Here is a 23902-nt window from a genome sequence, read left to right as displayed (position 1 = left end):
AACAAACAGTAGCACTAGATGTGTGAATAAGGCAGCCTTTACTACCAATCCCTCTCCTCAAACATAAGCTTCATAAATCTTCCAGGCAGGCTACAAGATCTGTGATTTCTGTTTACAACTTGGAAGGAACCTTGAAGTCTAGCAATTGAGATAAAGTATGAACTCAAATGGATGTTGGAAAGCAATCCTCTCCAAATACACCCTCTTGAAAGCTTCCAATTCAGAAAGCATTAATCTCTTAATTCCTGATTAAATATAAAGGAAACAAATCTTTATGTATGGTACTTAAACATTAAGAGGATCATTTCCTTTCTCACTCAAACTATCTACCTGTGCTTGAAGAAACTGACAGAGCAGAAAGTTTTCAAACTCTTATTCCAGCCTTAACTGATGCAATTCACCTTCACATATCTGTTTACTCAGAACAGGGTTAGTCCTTGAAAGCACATAAAGCTGAATACACAGATACACATAAGTAGATGGGAGAGTAGAGCTAGTCACCAAACAGGAAGAGTACATCTACAGACACAAAAGCAGCAGCCAGCATCTTCTGCTTGGTACATCACTCATTTGATATGTTCCTTGATACTAAAAGCAAGTGTTTCCTCTTGTATGTACAATGTGGAAAAGCGTAGAAAAAGAACAAGTAACTTATCACATACACCTACGGCATGCCAATTACAACATTCTATTCTAGCAGAGCAGATGTCCACACATAAACACATACTTGGTCCTATAAAACAAAAACCTGAAAAAATAATGCATTGACTTAGAGGTATTCAAATGTTCAGTCTAAATACCCTTAACAAATTGATAAACAACTGCATATACATTTCTGAGGAATAAAATAATATAATCAGGGCACAATCATTGTCATGGCTACAACGAAGTGGTCTACTCAATGAAAAGATTAGCAGATTTAAGGGCTTGCTTCACTGTATATTCTTCCTACCTGAATCAAATGAATACTAGACAAGTTCCTATGAATAACTAAAATTCTACTGAATACAGAATGTTAACTATTAAAATGAAAAGAAACTAAGGACACATCGCCATGCTTCTCAAACACTGAGATTACTGAACTATTGTCCCTACCATTATACACATTCTTCTACACACAGTTAATACCCAATCCTTTGCTAAAATACATTATATGATGGATCAAAGCTGAGAAAGTCAGGAAGATAATATTTTGGGGCTACTCTTTAAGGCAAGCTGAGAAAATTCCCAGAAGGTAAAGCCCTTCCATACTAGTCTGACTCTAAAATGATTTATAGTTTACCCTGACAAACTCCTCTTCTCCAAGACACACCAGTTGTATTACTTCTTGTGCTCTCAAGAATACTGCTAACAAAGTTACATATTTCTGGGCATCCTCCTTTCCCTGGCTTAATATAAACAGTTCAAAACGCATTTTTAAACTGTTCTAACTGTTAAACATGCTCATGGCAAGTACTAAGTACATCTAACCTTTTTAACCTCAAGTGCGAACATGGACACAACTGATCTCACTGTAGTTAACTCTGCTATGCAGAAAGCCACTGCTGTTACACAAATTCTCTGTGTAACAGCATTATTGGGATGTCCACAATAGGGTAAAAATAAGCTGAGAAAGCATACAAACGGATTCCGTAAAAGCAGTCTAATACAGCTTTTCTTTTTTCCTCTTAAGAAAGCTGCAACAGCTTTCTTAAGAGGAACTATTCTGGTTTTGTATACATATGTAACACACAGAATAGTCACAGAATATCCAGAGTTGAAAGAGACCTACAGGGATCATCAAATCCAACTCCTGGCTCTGCCCAGAACAATCCCAAGAGTTACACCATGTGCCTGAGAGCAGTCCTGATGCTTCTTGAACTGTTGTCAGATTTGGTGTTGTGACCACTTTCATGGGGAACCTGTTCCAGTGCCTAACCGTGCTCTGAATGTAGAAGCTTTTGCTAATATCCACCCTAAACATTACTTGACATGGCTTCATGCCATTAAGATTATTGAAAAAGTCTTAATTATCCTGCTTCCAAAAGGAAATACCTCTTTCAATATTAGTATTATAGACAATAATCAAACTGAAGTCTGCCAATTCATATTCCGTCTGATTTCAAAACAGAATCTGAACTTCCTGGAGAAGCCTCTGAAATGCATAACCAACGCCTACTGTTTTCTGAGAGTTTAAGTATTTTCAGGATTATTTTAGAGCACAGCATATATACCTTTCCCACTATCACATGCTGAACTGACAGCATATGCAGAACACCACTTTATCAAACCAATTTCATGGCAGTCCCCTGCTCACAATTTCAAGTTAGTGCCTGACTTCCCTATGGTGTCAGGCATATATCATGATTCTTCAACTTTTACACAGAACTGTCAGCATCCAGGAAGTTGTCAAATCCCAAAGGCATAATCTATGCATCTTCTTCATAAATGAAGGCCCATCCCAGTGAGAAACCAGAAGCAAAATTTACTCAAACTTATCCCAGACTCAAATAAATTGCACCAACCTGTAATAGAAGTCTATGCCACCACCATCTCTCTGACTTTAAAGGGAGCACTGATACTACAGGTGGGTTTCACATCACAGGATTAACAACCTTCTTCAAGTAGCTGAAGGCAGTGCATGAATTGCTCACTATAGAAGATACTACTCATGATCTGCCAGATTTCCTAACTTGCGTGAATGCTCAGGTGCACAGAATAACTTAAATATAACTTAAATAACATCAAATAGAACAGAAAACTCTGGTGTAACTGAAGATGGAATATGCAGGAAGTCATCACTATTACTCTTATACTTGAAATTTGACCCGATTTGTTGTCCTGCTTAAGATTTCAGGACGTCCACGGCTGGAGATGGGGCACAGATTCTCTTCTGTTAGTAAGCAAAAAACTTCATAGACTTTTCTAACACTGCATCAAAGAAAAAAACAAAACAAAACCAAGGCCAGACTTGAAACTAATGATTCTGTTACAGTACCTGCTATGATTTTATGTTCATATCATTCTGATGGCCCCAACAAGATTCTAAAATACTCAATATCTGTGAATCATGCAACAGTAAGGCCGTGGTTATTTTAAGAGTATTAAGGCACCATGCGCACAATTAGAAATACACACTTTTATGGATGCAGTCACAGAATGCAGTGGCATTCATATGCTGGCAAGAATATAATAAAAATGACTGGAGAACCCTTAGTGAAACTTCCATATATAAGTTAACACTGTTCATACACTGACTCACTACACCTCAGCTGCATGCTTACTTCACACATTTTGAATTCATTAAGGCTTAGATCGTAACATATAGGTGCCTTTTTGTACATTCCTTACCAACTTTCCCCCTTGATAAGCTAAAAACAGCTGTTTCAGCAGCAAGAGACCCTGAATATGGTAGCCTCCCAATGCCTGCAGTATGGATTTGGGAGGAGAAAGACATTTTTCTGTGCAGATATGGCTTGCCAGAGACCTGTGCTAGCAGTGCCCAAGGCAGTTCCATGGAAAGGATGTGATCCTTGAGCCTATCCAAACTGCGTAAATGAAAATTTACCATGTAGTGCTTTGTCAAATTAAGACACATCCTATTAGAGAGTATGTTTGAAGTGTTCTGAAGCATTTGAATGAACATTAGCTTATCTTCACTGGGTATTCTATAGCATTTAGCAAATACTGACAGGTCATGCTGAAGGGGGAAAATGACATCTAGTAATGAAATTTTAACAAATAAGCTTTTCTTAAACAAGCCAGGGCAAGAAAGATAATACAACAGTAGATTTAAAGAAATCAAAAGCACAGTTTAAACTATTTCAACAGTTTGCTCAAACACCAGGTAACAAAGTATGACAGTATCCAGAAATGATAATTACACATACAGACTTCATTCCACCCGCTGTGCAAGCTGTCAGTTATACCATGACACATATACAAAGGAAAACAGTAAGAACTGAATGAGCAGCTGTACAGATTATAATTTTGGACTCTGGGTGCTTCATTCTTCTATCTGTAACTAGCAACACTAACTAAAATTAGAAATCAAGCTTTAAATTTAAACTGTGATCCACAAGAAAACAACTCCATGTAGTGCATCACTGTCAGAAATCTAGTAAGACAAGCAAGCAAGCAGCTACTCCAGAGCTAAAGTGAGGACAAGGATTATCACCAGACCAGGATCCCAGTCAGAAGCGGGAGTTAGGAAAAATTCAGTAAACCGACAGCACTCCTTTCCTGCCTCAACACCAAATGCCAAAGACACTGGCATTTATAAAACTTTACCTGAGGGAGGAGGTGCATTTAACCTATCCAAACTTGAACACACACAAGACAAAAAATCAAAACTAACACCCAAAATCTTGGCATACCACAGTACTATCAGAATTTACATGAGTATAACAAGCTCACTCAAGGAAAAAGTCAAACAACCCCCCTCCACAAACCTGTAATTCCCACAACTCTAGGGATGTTATTAACTCTGGAAATGTCACCAACACAGACAATTTTTTCTATTTGGTAATTAATTTCTTAGATCTAAGGGACTTAATTAAAAGTATCCCTGGTCATGCTAATCTTTGCTAGGGCAATGCTTCAACTAAGAAATTTTAATTTCTCAACATTTAAAAAATGCCTTATAATGCTGACATGGTGTCCTTCAAATGCATGGCTTTGCTCCTTTTTAAAATGTCCTGAAAAAACCCCAAAACTCAGCCAACTATACTCATAATCTTCCACAAGGATCTATTTCTTAAAATTATCCACAAAGTTTTAGCACCCCTTCCTCCACTCCCCTCAAATCTCTATTTTTAAAGAAAATCTAGAGCCTAGGGATGTAGAGTGTGTTCTTTCTACTTTCCTTTCAAAAAATGCAAGGAAAACAAATTTTGTAGTTTACCTTGGTTTGGTTGGAGGCCATCAAATCTAGGCTGCCTGTAGAGCTATGCATGGTTTCTTTCTGAAATGTCACTGAACATGTTCAAAAAGCTTCAGTCTGTCATATTTTTTCACTTTTTATCTTGCTTAACTAAAGTTACCTCTGCTCTGCTTTTCCAGCTGTCTCCTTTCAGTCTAGAATCTGAATTTCTAGTTAAAAAAAAAAAGCAACACCCTCCTCAGAAACAGGAATACAGGATACACAAAGCAACACCTTTTTAAAAGTCCTTTATAAAATATAAATCTACTCCACCTACCTGTTTACTCACAATTATCCATGGACTTGATAGCCAAACCTACATTACTGTATTATTAACAGTGGTCTGGTGACTGGTTCTCAAAATTACAGCACTGAGGATCTGTTTTGCTCAAAAGTATCATTTTGAAATAATATAGGGGGATGTTTGCTGTTACATAAGAAGATTCATTAAATTTTGAAGGCTTTTTTTTTCAGCTCTGTATGTCTCATGATACTTTTTAGTTTCTTAGATGTAGCGACAGACTTGGCAACAGCCACAATGTTTTTATCTCAGAAACCTGGCAGCTAAACCAACTGTCAGAACATAGGATCAGTTGGTAACCTCCACAGTCTGCATGTCAAAGAGTTTTTTTATTAGTCCTTTACCTCCAAACAAAACCACTGACTGAAGCCATGGCTTGAAGCAAGGCAGACTCCACTAGTAAGAGAATTGACACCACTTAAGGCCCTTAGCTGTCACTTTCTTTAAAAGACTATATCCCTGAATCAACTGCATATTTTACAACTCCCATTGACTCAGCAAGGTTGTTTTTTCCTTCAGAAGACTCTTAGAGAATATCACTTCTGAACTGAAGTTTCCAGTTGTAATAAGAAAGATGCACTATTTCAGCTATTTACTTCTTTTTAGGAACAGGATGGGAGAAAGATAAGATGAAAGGGAAGCAAAATAAGATTCCTTTTTGTGCATCAAAACAGTAATTAGTCATTTAAATATCTTGTGACTTGATGCCTGAATATTAAATCTCTTTGATTGCATTTTTCCCTAGGGAAAGTTATTTAGTCAAGAGGAGAGCTCTTAGCTCCAAATATCTGTTCATTTAAAATTACATTTATGCAAAACTCAAACCAATGTCAGAATTCTATTTATAAAAAGTTAAAAATGCTAATCCACACTAGTTGAAGACATCCTCTCCTCCAGAATCTTATGGACACTTTGCCATCTGTTTGTAACAAAAACATCTATCATTTTTGTAAGCATTAGGGAAAAAATCCTCCAACTCAAGTCTTCAGCTACATAACACAAACTACCAACTTACCAAAATCCTGCATGGCCTGAGGTTTGGGAAACAGAACACAGTAGGGTATGAAACCTATGAGATTTGCCACAATTTAAGTCACAGAATTGGGCTCTCTGTTGACAACACTAATATAAACTGAAGAGAAAGCTTTTTAGGGCAACAAGAGGGAGGGAAAGTAATTTAGCAAGTTGCCAGAAACAATAAGGAACAAAAGTTTAATAGCAAGTATTTTACATAAGAAGGTCCAAAAAAGATTCAGAAAGACACCTGTGCTTACTGATGGCAAACAAATTTCTTTTGGGGGTGTGTGTTTGTGTGCATACAAACACATTCAAAACAAATGCAGGAACAAACTTCTGCTGTGGGAAGTGTCTACTTACTCCTAGAGCTAACCCTCAAAGCTAAATTTTGGAAACAAAAGCATCACATTAACCACAAAAACAAGTCTTATAATTAATGTTTAAAATATTTTCTTTGCTCATGACTACTTTTACTTAGCTAGGACATATACATCTGGGTTTAGGGAGACTACAGGGAGCCCATGTAATTTTCTAGCCTGAAAACTTATAACTGCCAGGCAAACAGTACAAGAGAAAGACAGTAACCTGACATTTCTACATAAATGCATGCACGCACTCTCACTCTCTTGAGCTGAAAAACTCAGCAAGCATCATAGCAAACAACAAAATTTAAAATACTGGTACAAGAGGAAATTAAGGTGCCTTCTCTCATATTCAGAATCTACAAATATCAATTCAGAATATATCCATTGTGCCCAAAAGAAACACAAACAACCTAAGCACTGTTACCTACCACTTAAATATTCCTCAATCGATATTAAGTTTTAAGCATCTTCACAAAAATAAGCACCATCAAAACAACCCGATGAAATACAACCTACCAATTAGAAAAATAAAAACAACCACAAAACCACTACACTTCACAATATACATTTCAGCAGATCTGTAAAGAAACTTAAAACTTGCAGAAGACTTGGAAGTATCAAATTATGTTAGAATGATAGGGAGTTATGCTAAAAAAAGCCTCAGAGAGTGGACAACAACATGTAAAGTGCATTACTCTCTAGAAATCTTTCTGCCTAAAGACATTTCATAAAAATTCACTGAATCCATTAACTAAGACCCATAGTGCCACAAAGAGAAAACTCCGTTAAAGATGATACCTCTCTTAAAACAAATGTTAATTCCTAGTTTGCTACATCTAGAACTACAAATAGAAACTTTACAGTATGTCACCTTCAAAGGACAATGGAAATCTGACAACTAGAAAAATTCAAAATTTTACAACTGTCACAGAATCACTGAATATTCTGAGTTGGAAGGGACCCACAAGGATCATCGAGTCCAACTCTTAAGTGAATGATCCATACGGGGATGGAACACACAACCTTGGCATTATTAGCACACTGCTCTAACCAACTGAGCTAGTGTCACCTTTGTTCTTAGCACCAAATTTCAAAACCTGCTTACATAACCGTGTTTCTACAGTACTTCCCTATTTGCTGTACTTAATGCACAGATGGGGAAAACTGATTATAGTACGGAAATAATTAAAGATTTACAACACTGCAAAGAACGCACTTCAGAGCAGAGTCTTCAACAGTAACAGTTACCAAGTGTTTTACCTTCAGCAATAACAGCTACTGATTGTTATACCTATCTTGGAAAGTGCTGAGTGAATGATTAAATGACCCTGAAGTTCAAATGGTTTAAAGTTTCATCCTCCACTGAGACAGCAAAACCGAGCAGGAAGTGATAGACTTTTAGCCTCCAATACGGATTTCCTCACTCTGAGTAGTGCTTCAGCACTGACTTTCGTGGGGACTATCCACACTTTAGTTATACCGCGCCTGTCTGAAGGCACTTGCAGGGCTCTTAGATAAACCAAAACACAAACCCTTCCACTTCCTATCTCCGGCAGGGGAAGAGGAAAAGGCACGGGCCCCGCCGGGCCCCGCTCCCCTGAGGGCGGCCGGGCCCGCGCGCGCTCCCGCCGCCGCGCGCCCCCCACGGCGCCGTCCGGCTCGGCAGCGCCCCCCGGCGGGGCAGCGCGCGCACGGCGCCGCCGCCGGGCCCCGTCTGCTCCTCGCGGCTGCCGCACCAGGCCCGGCCCAAGGACCGAGACACAAAATGGCGGCCGCCCCGCGGTGTCACGTGACCCCCTTTGTGCCTTTCGGGGCCCCGCGGAGAGGCCGCCGGTGGCTGCGGGGCACGAGCGGGGGGCGAAGGGGCCGTGAGGGAGCTCTGGGCTCGGGCGCGGTGAGGGGCGGCCGGGCTCGACGCCTTCCCGCCCCAGGTGTCCCCCCCCTCCCGGCGGGCGGGGAGAGTGGGGAGAAGATGGCGGCCATTTTGTGCTTGCGCAGAGGCGAAGGTGGGGGCCCGGCTGCGGGGGGGATGGTGGGACCCGGCCGAGTGGGGGGGGGGGGTCTCACGTACCGACTCCTCTTCCTTCTCCATGCCCGTGGGCATCTGCGGCACGGCCCGGTTAATGGAGGCATATTCGGCCAAGTCAGGCAGGTCCTCGCAGCGGAAGACGGGCAGCGGCTTGGACGCGTCCAGCGCCCGGGCCCGGAACGACAGTTTGCTCATGTTAGGCGGCGATGGCGGCTCCGGCTGGGAAGGGGGGGGCGACAGCAAGCGCGCTCCGAGCTGAGAGCCGGACCCCGCCGAGCGATCTCATGGAGGGACCGGGGCTCCCCCGGCGGGGCGGGGCGCACTCCGACACGGGGCCCGGCGGCGCCCGCTGGCGCGGCTGGGCTGGGCGCTGGCTCCGCTCCTCCGCCGCTCCGGTTCCGCTCAATACGCCACGGCCAACATGGCGGACATTAAACCTCGACTGGCCGCCTCTTTCAGCCAACCCCAGCGCCACAGCCATTCCCACACTGCATCGCGCAGGGCGCGGGCACGGCGCCGCCCGGGGGGAGCGCGCGCGGCGCGGGCACGGCGGCGCGGGCTCGGGAGCGCGGGACGCTGCGAGCGGCCCGAGCGGGCTCGGGAGCGCGGGAAGGCTCGGAGCCGCCGGTGCCGGATCGGGGGCGCAGTGGGGAGCAAAGGGGGGTTTAATCAGCGTGTGCGGCACCGCTCCGCCCGCCGGCCGGCGAGCTGTGCCGCGGAACCGCGCTCCGCTCCTGCCGGGGTGAGGAAGTTGGGGCAGCCACCCACCCCTCACCCCGGGGAGAACCTCCCCTGGAGCCGCGCTTGACCATGACAGCTCTGGGAAACCTGGGCGAGAGGGGCGGGGAGGTGCCGGATCCGACCTTTCCGGCTTCTCGGGGGTCAGACCGTGGGACAGGGGCGCCGGGCTCTGAATTTACCCCGGCCCGGGAGGACTGCGGTGCTCCCGGCCGTGGCCAGAGCGGCGCCCCGCGAGTAGTCGGGGCCCCTCGCCTCAGGGCCCGGCCGCGGCCCCTCAGCCGCAGCCGCCCGTCGGGCGCTGTCCCTCAGCGAGTCGTCGAACAGAGTTCGCGTCCGTGCTAAATAAAGGGACACCTGCCCGAAAACGTGAAGAACCGTAAGAACCAGGCACCTCCGTAACGGCATTTCCACCCCGTTTCTCTGAGGTTTTCAGAAACAGTTCAGCAGCAAAGTGCAGACATGTGAACTGGTTTGAGCTTTGCACGGACTTAAGTTATTATCAGTGACCCGCTGAAGCGAGCTCACCCCAGGCAATGGGTAGAACCCACTTGAGCATGTCTGATTAGGGAAGCTCGTTTACATCTCAATGAGTCGATTAAATTGATGCACTATTCGGCTCTAAGCAAGGGATCGGAAATGCAGAGTTAGCTCTGTCTCGGTGCTCTCTGCACAAGCCGCCCCAGGGCATCCCAGCGCGGCCACAGGAACGTCAAGCTCCGATCCGGCCAGGCCAGGGCTGCAGCCGTCTAGCTGCGGAACTTAGGTGCTCATCTATGTTCTCGCACCAGGTTATATGTAATTCTAGCTCGGTAGTGAAATCCATCTTATCGAAGTTGTGCTTATTTTCATTTAAAATGCAAGATAGTTGTGTGTTGGCTGAATTTAAGTGTCCCTCCACTTTTAAGACAAATACTGTAGTTTTTACTGTCACACGATAGACAGAACTTTGTTATTTATCACATACTACTCTTGGGAAACAGAATTTTCAAAAATACGGCATAGATATTACAACAAAAAAAAATAGAAAAGCCTTAGTTTGCTTAGCAATTTGAGCAATTATCTCTATAATAGAATCAAAAGCCATTTTAAAAATATAATAATAATAATAATAATAATAATAATAATAATAATAATAATAATAACAATAATACCACCCTCAACCTTAAACCACTACTAGACACTAGATGAAATATTACTAGATGCAGTTGTTAACAGAAGAGTCAAGACAACAATTTGCATGAGTGTTTGGGAACCCAAAACCCTCTCTGGGTTTCCCAAACTGCTTAAACTGCAACTCATTTGGCTTCATAACTTCTCTGGGATGCTAATTTCTACCTGTACTGCAAATGGGTAATGCAATGGAAGACAGTTGCTAGGGAGAATGAGACTTTTTTTTTTTTTTTTTTTAAGGGAGACTTGTTTGTTGTTTTTTTATTTTTTTAAGGGGAGTGGCATGAACTAAGGAGTATCATTGAATTCATTTGTATTTCAGTACTTACATCAGAATCAAATGTTTAAACATGCATATTGCTTTGTATTCTAATTCTAAAGCTTAAAATTGCCCATAAAACATCTATACCTTTTTCCACAAATACTGAATAATTTCGTTTATCCAATTAGCAGACAGTTAAGGTGCTGAAAAAAACACCAACCAAAAAATTACAATATGCCATCATAGATTAGCTTTGACTTAAAAAATTACATGAGAATGAAACACCTGGCAGCTAAGCAGAAAAAAAGCCATTAAATATAACTCTCCACTTATACTGATGAAAGGAAAACAATACATAATTAACATCATGAAAACCAAAGTATTTAAAATATCCTGAACGACAAAGGAAGAATAATCAAGTTCAAACTTATCCTTAATTGACCTTTGCATTTCTAAGCCTGCCACAGGCTTGAGAAAAGTGCAGAGCAAGCAGAATGGACAATAACATTTGGATACAAAGAGGATAGTGCATTAAGAAAAAGTTTTGGCCTGAAACCCTTGAACTCATCAGCTTTTAATTTTTTGCCAATAAAAGAGATTGCGTTTAACTATTTTGTAGCAGAAGATGATTAACCCTCTAAATTAATTTGTTAGTGAGATGGAAAGTGTGATAATTGAAAACAATGTGGCATCAGCCCTGATGTTTGTTCTGTAAAAGATCGTGACTGGAAAAGGTATAGAACATAACCAGTATGGTATGTCCATTTTATCTTCCTTTTAGTTAGAAAATGCAGGTATATTTTAGGTGTTTTTCCATTTTGCAGTTTTTACCAAAATGCACACTTTATATCTGCAGACATCACTACTGCACTATGACAGTAGCTAATGCAGAATTGGTATGTTTTGTATAGTGACCAAAATACTCTTTGCAAGTTCTCAGTAAAAGATCAGTAAGTATAAGTTAATTTGTTGAACCTAAGTGCTATGCGTCTATTTTAAAAACAGAATTGTAAGGTAAAGCAACTGAAATATAATTAAAAGATACTTAGAATTGCTATTTTTTTTTAACTGCTGAAATGATTTGGGGCATTTCTTTAAGGTTTTATCTTTATATGATCTCAACTAAAAGAACAAGCTTTACTAAAATGAAAGCACTTTGTGTATCAGCTATGCAGCTGGCAAATATAACCATTTCAAAATACATTCAAAGGTACTAAATTCAGAATGAGCATTATGGGCAAAGATACAACTTGATCTATGCATCTACATAAAGGGATATGGGTCTCTTGTGCTGTCATCTAACTTGGGTTTGTGAAGCCAAAAACGTAACTTCTATTTTGGTTTGCAAATCCTGTGTACTGTTTGACAGGTTTTTACAAATGTTGGTATTTATTTAGTTTTATGGCTTAAAACCTCTCTGAGTTCAAGAAAGACTTCCAGTCATTTATTTAACCATGAATTGGAGCCTTTTGTACATAGGTTTAATATTGCCTCCCATTCTAGCAGCAATCATCACAAAAGTACTACACTTGATGTGCATATAGGCTAAGCCACATCATTTTTGTTGCCTTTTGACCTCAAGCATTTTGTATTTTAGGGATATAAAATTCTAGGAGACAGTTGTTCAACTTAGGGGGGAAAAAAAAAGCTTTCTTAAATTACTTTTGGTGTTTTTTTTATTAGGATTTGTTTATATTTTGTATTACAGTAAACTACACACTGACTTTTGTACCATAAATATTTTCAATTTTAATTTTTTTTCACCCTGTGACTACCTTACACCCTGCTTCGAATAACTCTTTATTTATACAGCAATTTTGTTGACCTGGGTTTTTTAGGGGGGGTTTGTTTTGGTTTTTTTTGGGGGGAGGGGGTGGGGTTTAATGCTTTTTTTTTAAATACTCAAAGGTTGAGTCCAGTGTTCTCAGGAAAACTAAGCTGATCCTCAAATGGATATGTCATGGAGCCATATCCAAAAGAGAAGGAAAAACCACTAGATAGCAATTCTCTTACTGAGAAGAGACAAAGCTAAGAGAGGTGCAGCAAAAGCTATTGACAGATTTCTACTTTTCCAGTGATAGCTAAACTCTTAGAGGTGGAGAAGGCAGTTGTCCATAAGAGAACTAAGAAGACTTCAAAAAGAATTATTGACTTATTATTTTACAGACTCATCATTGTCCCAACATCACCTAGACAGATGAGCAAGAAAATGGTAAAATGGGCTCTATCTGAAAGCATAAAGGATTTGATGGAGGTTTTTTTTAGTACTGTCAGAAAAGAATCAGTTTCTTTTATATAGATTGCTTTTAAGACTTAAGTTTTTATGTGTCTAGGGAAAACAGGTTATAGTGGAAGCAGTTATTCTCTTAGATGCAGTGGTGGTAAAAAGACACAAATTATGCTGAGACTCTTCCGTCTTGAAATACGTCTTTCCCTGTTTAATTTTTAATGTATTCAGAACAGGTATCCTAGGAATTATAAGGGTTAAAAGTGATTTATGATCTTCTCCTTCATGTTTTCATTCTATAACACATATCCCCTCTAAAATACAATGCTAGACACACTTTGAATTCTTGACTTAGTCATCTTCAGTAGCAAGTCATTTCACAAACTAATAGTTTAGGATTAAGTAGTAAGATAAAAGGGAACAAAATAAAATAAAAAAAAAAAGTCTGATTTTATGCTCTGGGTTGTTGTTTTTTTAAAATCTTTATCCAAAACATTTTGTGTTCTGATATACAAAACAATAATAATACTAAAATCACAATTTATTAGGTAAACACAATTTGAGCAGGGTAGACTGGCTATCACCTCTGACTTAGGCATGGACTTCTGCAAACACGGATTATAACACATGAATAATCTCAGAGTCAAGTAAATTTAATCACATGATCCTGTATTATTTCTAGTAGAAGAGCCAGCAGAAGGGCAAAATCCTTATGCTTTTCTTGCAAAAAAAACCCTAACACAAACAACAAAAAACCCAAGCAAACAAACAAAAAACCAAAGAAATCAAGCAAAACCACAACCAAATTAAAAAAAACCAAAACCAACAACAACCAACCAAATAAAAAGGCCCTATCTTCTCTTGCCAACACAATTGCTAATTCATCAATCAAAGAGTTAAGGATGTCTAACTTTGATATATTCTGCACAGTATAAGGTGGAAGACTAAAACAGGAAAACAGAAGTAGAGAAATTATAGCTGCACATGGGTCTGCACACTGTCCCAAATCTTTTAATTGACCATTATGCTAAAAACAACACAAAAAAAACCCCACCACAAACACACACATGGCACCACTACATAAACCTCAAATGCCAGTGCTCATACCCCAACATGGGATAAAGGGGTAAACAGGGGATAGGCTCTGTGACTTCAGAAACTTTACTTATACCCTAGTAGTTCTCTGGCTCTGTGTAAATGCAAATAAAATAGCAAATTCAGTTCAGTACTAAGACCTGAATATCTTACTATTACATGCTCTGAATTTTTAGATTTTACCTTACACTTCCAAGATACAAATCCTGTCTTGAAAGTCAGTTTATGAAAAATGAATACAAGTGCTCAGGGCTTCTGGTTAGTATGGTAAAGTATTTTCAAACTTCAGAATTACATTGCTGATGTTAAATAATATGACGTTAAGTTAATGTGGAGTTACTATATAAAGCCAAATGCTTTAATTTGCAGTTCCTGAATCAGAATGAAAGTAGGTTTTCTGCTTCCCTCACACAATTGAGGAAAACAGTGACTTATATACCTAGACAGGAATTAACTTGACTTCAGAAATCTTTTGGTGCAGGAAAGTACATATGCATCTTGGAATGAAGAGGCATTTCCTAACATATATGTTTAGATTTTTTTTTAATTTTAATGTTAGTGGGAAGTACCTACATACCTACAGTGTGAGTGAACTCTGAATTCCATATCAAATTAATATGAATGTGTTCTTAAGTGTCTTATACAGACTATACCATCTTTATTTAAGAGAAATACATTTCTTCAAAGAAATTAATAAAATACAAATAACTCAGCTTTTGGATTTATAAAGCTTGTTATTAGCTTGCATGAAAGAAATATTCTTTCAATTTTAGAAATGGATTTTATTCACACTGTAGTTTGATTTATACTAAATTAAGCATCAGTGAATGTTACAAAATATTGCTTGTCTTCTGGGATACAAATAATCATGATCATATTTATAACCAAATGTTTATATATATACTTAAGAAAGCATAAATAAATAATGCTGTATTAGTGGTAAAAAAAGGCCTAATGAATTAAGCTTGACTGTAAATATCCAGCAGAGGAGGCTAGTTCTGAATATAGAACTGATCAGATGAGACTGTTTTGAGATATCCTTATCTATATATCTTTGAACAATAGCAGATGCTTAAAAATGTAAAACTCAGATGGGGTTAACCTGAAGAAAATGCAATTTCTGAGGATTTTCAACATTTAGACTATGCAAACAACTTGTGGGAGATGGGCAGGTGTTGAGAGGGAAGTGTTTTGGTTTAGATGTAAACATGAAGTTGCGTGAGAAGAAAAACAGAAATCACATAACCTTATTTTCTCTGTCCCTAATGTAGGTCGGATATAGAAACCAGAGGTGCTGTGATATCACTGGCATTTGCATCTCACCTTGCCTGTGAAATCCCCAAATCTGCTGTAAGGGCAACCTGAGAAACAGAGCCAAATGGAGAGTGGTTTTCTCGATCATTCAGGTTACAAGCAGGTAAGACTTTAACCCCCTCATCTATTTCTGACAAAGACCCTCTGTTTCCATTCTCTTACTGCACAGTTTGTCAGTTTTGCGGCTGTTTTGACATTCTGCTCCTCCAACCAAGAGAACACGACAGACTCCTGTCATTAACGCTGGGGTTAGTGTGCACCAGCCTGCCACTGGTCACACATGCCAAGTCTGCTGAGCTTTTGGTTTAGAGGAAACTCAAAAAGGGTGTTAGCATAAAGAGACACAACTTAATTAAAAAAATATATCAAGGGGGAATATGAAAGATGGGAAGCAAAACAGTTTCTCACATTAAAGTAGCTCATCTGGAAGTCTGCTTGACTAGACCTTTCAAATCCCACAGATTCACACAACACTCAATTTTTAACTTGGAAATTGATTCAGAGATGATGAAAGAAAGCAGAATACTTTCTTATGGAATCTTCATTCATTATGTGCTTATAGATGAACATGGCCTAAACAGAAAGTGTCTATGCAGAGTTGTCAGAGGTATGTTTTTACCCTCCATTATCCAGCATGGTTTCTCCTTGAAAAGATGCTGATTGCAGCACTTTTCTTGAATTGTGAATACACAATCACTTTGTCTAAAGACATTAAGATGTTCAGCCTTGTGTGGATACCTTTAAGACCATCAGAAATAACACAGCTGCTCTGCATTATAACTTTTAAAATTAATTCTTAAATTTTCTTGAGAAAAAAAACCCAAAAACTTTTGAATAAATCCAGCCAGAAAACACGCCCTGGCATTACAGATGAAATTCTGTCAGGTGAAAGGACCCTTTCAAGAAGTTATCCTTTTAGTCATCAGGTTATGGCAGCACCAAGTAAATAGAAAATAGAAAGGGGTGCCCTGAAATCCCCAGATCTGAGTCACCTGATTCTTAAATATGTTTGAACAAACATAGAAAGCTCATTCTTATTTGTGTTAATGACTATTCCAGATGCACACCCCTGTGAGGCCAAAGGTCTTTCTTCCATTTAGTGATTTTCTCAAGGCTCTGAAGGGAATGAGGATTAGGAGCTCACTTTTCATTACCTAAGTCATGCACAGGTCAGTATTAGCAAACTCACAGGCATTAATTAAGTGAGGGCATTCATATCTGAACTAGGAGGCCTCACAGGAGGCAGATGGAGACCTGATCAGGATACTCAGTTAAATTTAAGATGCAGTTCTTATCACAGCAGACATTCAAAATTTGGTTGTGTTTATTTGCTTGTTTTTTTTGCTGTTGTTGGGATCCTTTTGTCATTCTTTAGAACTATGATTTACTTGATCTGTTTCTTTCCATTGAGGATTACAGATTTAACAATACTTATCTAAAGACAGGTGAAAGAAATTTTACATGAATGTATATGATACAGGGATTCTGGTTCACTCACAAGCTCAGCTTTCTGTAAATCCAGGGAAATGTGACCTTACAGGCCTGTTTCTCAGATCTTTAATCCAAGAAAAAACCAAAACAGAACCTGACAAAAGGAAGACTTCTCTGGGAGGAACAAATCTACTCACTGTTCCCTGGAATTCCTACATATTATATTTAAACATTATTGAGTAAAATCCATGAGGCAGTCCTGGGAGCATGGATGAGATCGAACCCCACCTTTTCTTTCTTCCTCTGGAAATCCCAGCGCTCAATGCATTGTAAAATCTATTACTTTTCCCATTCCCTAGCAAAAGTCATCCAGGTTCTGCTCAACAACAGAGGATGGTGAGTCAGCATCTGACCATTTTCAGTAATTTGCTCCAAGTTGGAATTGTTATGGACTACATTTAGAGCCCTTGCTATTTTTACAGGTGCTCAAAGCAATAGACATTGCATCTGTAACTAATGTTTTCTGTTGTATGGTGTTGATGGCTCTGAGCAACTTTCCATTTCCATCCAGGAGCTCCAAAACAGCATCCCAATTCACTGCACAAGTAGTGAAGACTAGGACTCACATGTTATTTGACAGTTCCCATCTCTCTGTTGTTCATATTGGGAGATAAGCAGAGAAAATAATTTTTTGCAAATGTCCTGACTTTTTAAGCACTGCAATACCTTCTGGCCACCAATTTCAGGCTCTAGCTACTATTAGTAGAGAATTCATGAACAAAACTTCTATGAAGGAAGTTTATAGTATTGGTATTATCTTGCGCCTGGAGAGTCCAGTGGTAACACAATAAATTGGAAATGTGACTTACTAAAGGGTCTAAAGAAGCCCACAGGACCTGAAGCCACTGATGTGTGGTCATATCTGTCCAAGTTATATTTTGCTGCTCACAACAGCAATGCAGGAAGAATATTTCATAGCACTGATATTCCCCCACCCTGTCTATTTACTAAATAATTTAAAATCTAGGATTGTCTCTTCACTGTAACATGAATTAACTTCTTGTGCTATTTACTGAGAGGAAAAATATGAAGAATGCTAAAGGTGGAAGGATGTGCCAGCTATAGTAGTTCCTCTGGCTTGAAGGAGTTAGTGCAGACAATTTCATAACATCGAAAGGTCATGCAAATATCAGTAAGGAAGAGATGTGGAGAGACCTAATTTTGTAGAAGATGAGTGTGAAGCAGGCATGTAATTATCCTTTGTTCACAGCTGGGAAACAGGTGATCCTTGAAGTAAGTTTTAAACTAATTATTCATTGCTACAAGTTGATGCTGACATGTATGTGGAAAAGTACAGCTAGCAAAGTTATGAGGTAAGAAAGATGAGAAACAAGATTATGTCACAAGGTGTCCAATATAAAAATAGCACCCCCACCTTTGAAACCTTGTTGAATCAAGGACACAATGAGTACTTTAGGACCCTTAAGAGGTAACAGACAGGAGTCCCAGGCACCAAGGTATGTTATCAGCATAGGAAACTGGAGAGCACAACATATGAGTGGGTGAAGCAGGGGTATGGCTTTTGTTTGAACTGAACCCCAAAAACGTTCTTCTGCACCACCAAACCCCTTCTGAGGAACAGTTTGCACCATATTTTGCTTAACTTTGGAAGCTGATTATATCTGCCTGGAATCTAAACATCTTGCTCTAACTACTATTGACATTTTTAGACATTTTTATCATGACTCTTACTCGAGTACATGATACTAGTAGCGTTAGTAAGCCTAATCTCACAAAGGCACAAAGAGCATTTTGGTCAGGTTGTATTAAGCTCTTGAAAAAGAATGGCTTATAGTATGATGCCATACTTCAAATAGTTTTAAACCAAGAGACCCGAATACCTTTCAAAGGTGTCTGGACTTTACATAGACTTTCTAGGTAAAAGGGAAACTGTATTAGGAGAAAAATACATTAGTTTTGGCACCTTAGAAATAGAGGTATACGTAAGGAAGAAAATTAAGAAACCTACCCAAAAACCAAAAAAGTTTGTATGCTTTAGGTCCTGGAATTCCACATACTGATATTTCAGAAGGAGGAGGTAGGGAAAACACAATAAAGACTGAACCACCCCACAGAAATTACTCTTCCAGGCATTTCTGCAGAAGATGCACAAGGTAAATTAGTTGTTATGTAGCTTTGAGAGGATGCAAAGCCTTAAATACTTCTTACTCCTAATTGGCAACACAATGCTCAAAAAGGAAGGAGAAGTGTGAAAACCACTGAATCGCAGAAGATCAGCATTTCACTCTTCTCATCTTATGATTTGATAGGAGTAAAACCAGACACTTTTATCAGATGAAGCTTCAAAGTTCCAAACCAACAACCAAAGTTAAAGACTAGCCTCAGTTGAATGGGAGAGATGGGAGCAAGTGTGAAGCAAGTTTCCATTCAGTTTTCATGTTCTTGTTGGTTTCACTGAGCTTGAGCTGACTCTGAGCAGCAAGATCACAACAATCACTTTGTTCATGGCCTTCATGCACAGACTGCAGCCACAAGAAAGCATCGCTTTCATGGCACAGGATGAGAAGAAGAACGTTAAAATACCTTCAGTAAGCACCTCAGTTTATCATTTGCTCAATACTGTTGTTCATGGATGAGCACACTGAACATTGGTCTAAATGATGTCAAAAAAGAAAAGTTGCATCAGAATTAAACAACCCAGTGTTTCTCGAAGACTGATAATTATTTAATAGATTCAACAACTGGCACTACTTCTACTGGCATGAACTGTGCCCAAAATGCCAACCTTATGTCCTAGTGATAAGATCTCAGAAATGGAAATTGAAATGGAGGATGGCCAAAATCTACACTTTCTAAGAGGGTTTATGTCTTGATATTTGTTCTCAAGATCTAAGATTTGTACCAGAACACCAAAGAAGTAATGGTCATACTGCACTGTCACAGGCCACCATGTCTCTGCTCCAGCCAAGAATCCATAAAAGCAGATCATGTCTGACAGACTGGAAAGGATAAAAGCTGGCTGCTCTCTTGGATATGTTTGTTACTGGCAGAAGGTTGCAAGTGTATTTTACCTAAGACAGAAACAAAATTTACCTTCCTTTAAAAAAGGATAACGAATAAGAGACCATTACACAGATCTACTGAAGTTGTAGATCAGTTTCCATAAAACTAATTAACTTAATGAGCAGACTCTTTGAACCAAAATCTAGAAGCATTTTTTAAGATTTAAACACTCATGAGAAGTTTAGAGACCATTTCAAACTGCCTAGTATTTGCCAAATTTATTCTTTGAAAATACTGAAGACATTGAAATGTAAAATAGATGCAAAGGCCTCTAAAATTATCAGCTCTTATCACTCCAAAATTACAGGCACATTGATTGCTTAGAAATGTGTTAAATTTAATATCAAATTTGTTCCTGAACCTGTTGAGTTTCCAATACATGCTCTGATCATGGGCTTGACTATGTCTTCCCACCCATCCTAGAACATTAATCACTTCTGTTTTCTTACACCTAATATGGATGTTAGCAGAAAGCCTTCTAATCCTTTTGCGCTTAGAACCGAGGTGATCTGTAGGTTGTAACAAAACAAAACAACACACATTAACATATATTCATTTATAAAGATGTGTCAAATGCATGCTCCACTTAGCAACAGGAAAGAAATAACCCACCCACCTCAGGTGCATACTCTTACAATCTGGAGGACTATGTTAGGTTTCCCCTACTTTTCAACCTCGCCTTCATACACAACCCAAACTCCTATAGACCTCATCAGGAGATTTGCATATCCAAGCACTCGAGCAAGGGGGACCTCAGGGCTTGATAACCAGCCGTGGATGGAACCTTTAACTTCACAACAAGCAAACAATGGACTAGTTGCACAATAAGTGTGTGCCAAAGCCTTCCATATTGGCTGCAAAAAATAATTTAAAAACCTTTCATCTGTAGCCACTGTAAAATCATTTTGGGGGTGGGACCGAAAATGTCATCACTTAGGAAAACTGGACTCTAGGTACAGGATTGAAAAAAAAAAAATAAATAAGGAACTGCTTCATTACACAAACCAGCTAAAGGGTGAGGTCATGCCTCTGCCGGGCCATAGTTCATGCGACACTACAATTTCATAAAGATACAATTTAATCGTCATTCTTACTAATTTGAGGTTACTTTTGATACAGAGAAAAGGAAAAAATACAATGGATCAACCCGTGCCCCACCTTTCTCCCCCCGGCCCCCTCCCCCTTTAGAGCCAGGGACACGAATTGTTTCGGAGCCCCACAGCGCCACCAGCACAGAGCAATGCAAAACAAAAAAGATCTCCCACCGGGTGGAAAAAAAAAAAAAAAAAAAAAAAAAAAAAGGAAAGCGCCTAGAAAAATGCCAAAAATTACAAGATGTCTCCCAAATGTACCTTCTTGGAAAGGATCAAAAAAACCACTCCACCCCCCCCCCCAAAAAAAAAAAAACAAACCAAAACAACAAACCCAACACCAAGACATCTAAGTGAAGTGTGGGGAAATAAGAACCTTTATATAACTAATGCTTTAAGCTAATTATCACAAGAGCTGGAATTTGTAAATAAAAAGGTCACTGTTTAGTAAGAGACATAACTTAATATGAACCCTCTTATGTCCATCTCCACCTTCACCATACCAAGGGCAGTTTTCCCCCTTACTTTAGACCAAAGTAATCCATCAAGAGCCATCACAAATGGCATTGTAAACTCTTTTAGCTACCATCACACCATACAGCAGCAACATAATATGCTTCTTAATACACGAGAGCTGCATTATATTTATATAGACAGTCACATATTTGGTCCTGGATCCGTTTATTACTCGGTAAAGAATTCCCCCCTGCCCCCCCGCCCCAACAAAAAGCCAGAACCAAAAAAAAACCCAAGTCCATCTGGAAAATATTTGAGTTCTTATACTCCTAAATTGAAGTTAAATTGTTTTTAATCTTCGCGTGTATAAAATTTTAAAGAGGAAACAAAACTGACTTCAGTAATTGTCGCTATTAAGGAGACACCGTTGGGTGGGATTCACATGAGATCAAAGCTATGAAAAATACAAGACTACGTTTTGTTCATCAACACAACGAAAATCCTCCACAGCACTAATACACGCCAAAAACCCGCAGAAAATAATATTTTTGGTTAAAATCACAAACTTACCTTCGAAGAAGGCAGCCCTTGCAAAAGGGCTGTAACAATATGGACTGCATACTCGCTCTCCTACAACCAGCCACCTCCATGCTGCAAAGGGCTTCCCGAACATCCTTAAAATATTTCGCAAATGCAGAAAGTGAGACTTTTCTTTTCTTTTCTTTCTTTTTTTTTTTTTTTTTTTTTTTTTCCCTTCCTCTCTTTCTTCTTTCCTTCCCCTCCCCGTCACCCCGCCAGGATCTCAGGGCGAGGAAGGAGGCGGCTTCCCGAGGGTCGGCGGGCGATGCCGGCGGGCGGCCGCAGCCGGGGCGGGGGACCCGGTGCCGCCGGGGTCACAACTTTGCCGGGGCCGGCGTTGGGCTCGATGGGCTCCGCGGGCAGCGGTGCCCCCGCCCGCCCCACCGCTCCCCCCGCCGCCGCCTGGAAAAATGCAGTGTGCCATTTTACACCCGCCTCTGGAGCACACAGGACCAAAGTCTAGCGCTGGTTTTCGGTGACACTGCAAAACTACGGCTCGCCCCGCGCAACCCCACGCCTCATCCTCCCCTCGGAGAGAGCAGCTGCCTCTTGAGAATTAATAAAGAAAGACAGTTGGAGAAAATAATTCCAAGACTTCGCCGTTTTCCCTCCGTCCCTCCCCCCGCCCCCGCCCCCACTCCGAACCCCGCAGCAAGTTTGTGCCGCCCGGCGCATCCCTCGGCCTCCCCCCGCGGCACCCCCGCCCCGCCGGGCTCCGGCAGCTTCGCAGCATCCGAAAGAGCCAGTCATGCCTGAAACAAAATCCATGATTCCTGGAAAGTGGGGAGGCTTGAATCCCAACAAATACTCAATTTACTTACAATTATAAATACCTACCTTATGAAAGAACTAAATTAACACTAAATTCAACAGATACATCCGTTACGGCAGGAATAGTTTTTCCATAAATACTGTTTTAAAAACCCCTCCTTATACTGACTGACAGAATTCTACCATGCTGCCCACAAACAAAATGGCTGTGGCACCGAGTTTTTTGGTTCCTCCCACTGTGCCTCCCCCTGGCCTCCAGGAAGTGGTAGAAATCCAAAATAAAATCCTCACGAAAAGTACAATACATCAGCCAAACTCCGCACGGCACCGCCAGACACCATCGGGAGGGAAGCATATTCACCAACATTGTAGTTTCTCGAGGATTTTTATTGTTTTTAAAAGGGCATAAATCACTGGGAATTTACATCACTGTGTAATTTGAACTTCCTGCTTTACATATTTATAAGGTCTTTCACCTATCTTGGCAGGCTTTCAAATTAAGTGGGTTGGGAAATTTGATGCTGTGGCTCTAGTTTGTGAGCTGAGTCAGGTAGTGCCTGCTGGAGCTGGGCTCTGAAAAGACGGGCGAATTCTAACACCTTCCCTGTTCAGTGCAAGATAGAATAACCTCCCTAACATATCACAGTCTCGTAAGTGAGCATTTAGGCACAGAGAGGCCCCTGGAATGAGGATTCTCAGCGGAAACTGAAATTTAGGCCTCTTGCACATAAATACACGATTTATAATGTTTATAATTTTGCATTTGTGGTTCACAGCAGTCTGCCTGAATCATGATGTCTGTGGAAATAATCTTGGATTTTCTCTTATTATGACCCCATTTAGTGTTGCAGCCCTTTAACTTTTGTGTCATTCACCTTGAAAATAATGAAAAAAGTTAAGGAAATACAGCATATTTCTATTAGAGATTATGATAAAAATGTCACTATGTGGTCATCTATCTGAGCCACCAGTCTTGCCAGGCAGTAGCACAGCTCCTCTTGCACGCTGCCTCGTGGGCTCCGTAGGGGCTGATTCATTTCCCGTGAGAATCCTTTTCCTGCCTTTAGGA

General features: G+C 40.3%; 1 protein-coding gene across 7 annotated transcripts in view; it reads right to left on the bottom strand.

The window, feature by feature from the left end:
• EPC1 (enhancer of polycomb homolog 1) overlaps positions 1-23045 on the bottom strand; it is a 64436-nt gene extending 41391 nt beyond the window's left edge. For 2 of the 7 annotated variants that reach the window (XR_009276792.1, XM_058830835.1), the window contains exon 1: positions 8655-9094. Coding sequence is in view for 4 of the 7 variants with exons in the window: in XM_058830835.1 (XP_058686818.1) it covers positions 8655-8807 (153 nt within the window). In the remaining 3 variants the exon portion in view is untranslated. Of the gene's footprint in view, positions 1-8654; positions 9097-22053; positions 22158-22899 lie in introns of those variants that run through there. The other 5 variants (XM_058830838.1, XM_058830837.1, XM_058830840.1 and 2 more) reach the window with 4 other exon arrangements.
• Positions 23046-23902: the final 857 nt, after the last annotated feature.

This window comes from Poecile atricapillus, chromosome 2, assembly GCF_030490865.1.
Source record: "Poecile atricapillus isolate bPoeAtr1 chromosome 2, bPoeAtr1.hap1, whole genome shotgun sequence".
NCBI lineage: Eukaryota > Metazoa > Chordata > Aves > Passeriformes > Paridae > Poecile > Poecile atricapillus.
This window is presented reverse-complemented; position numbering and strand designations above follow the sequence as displayed.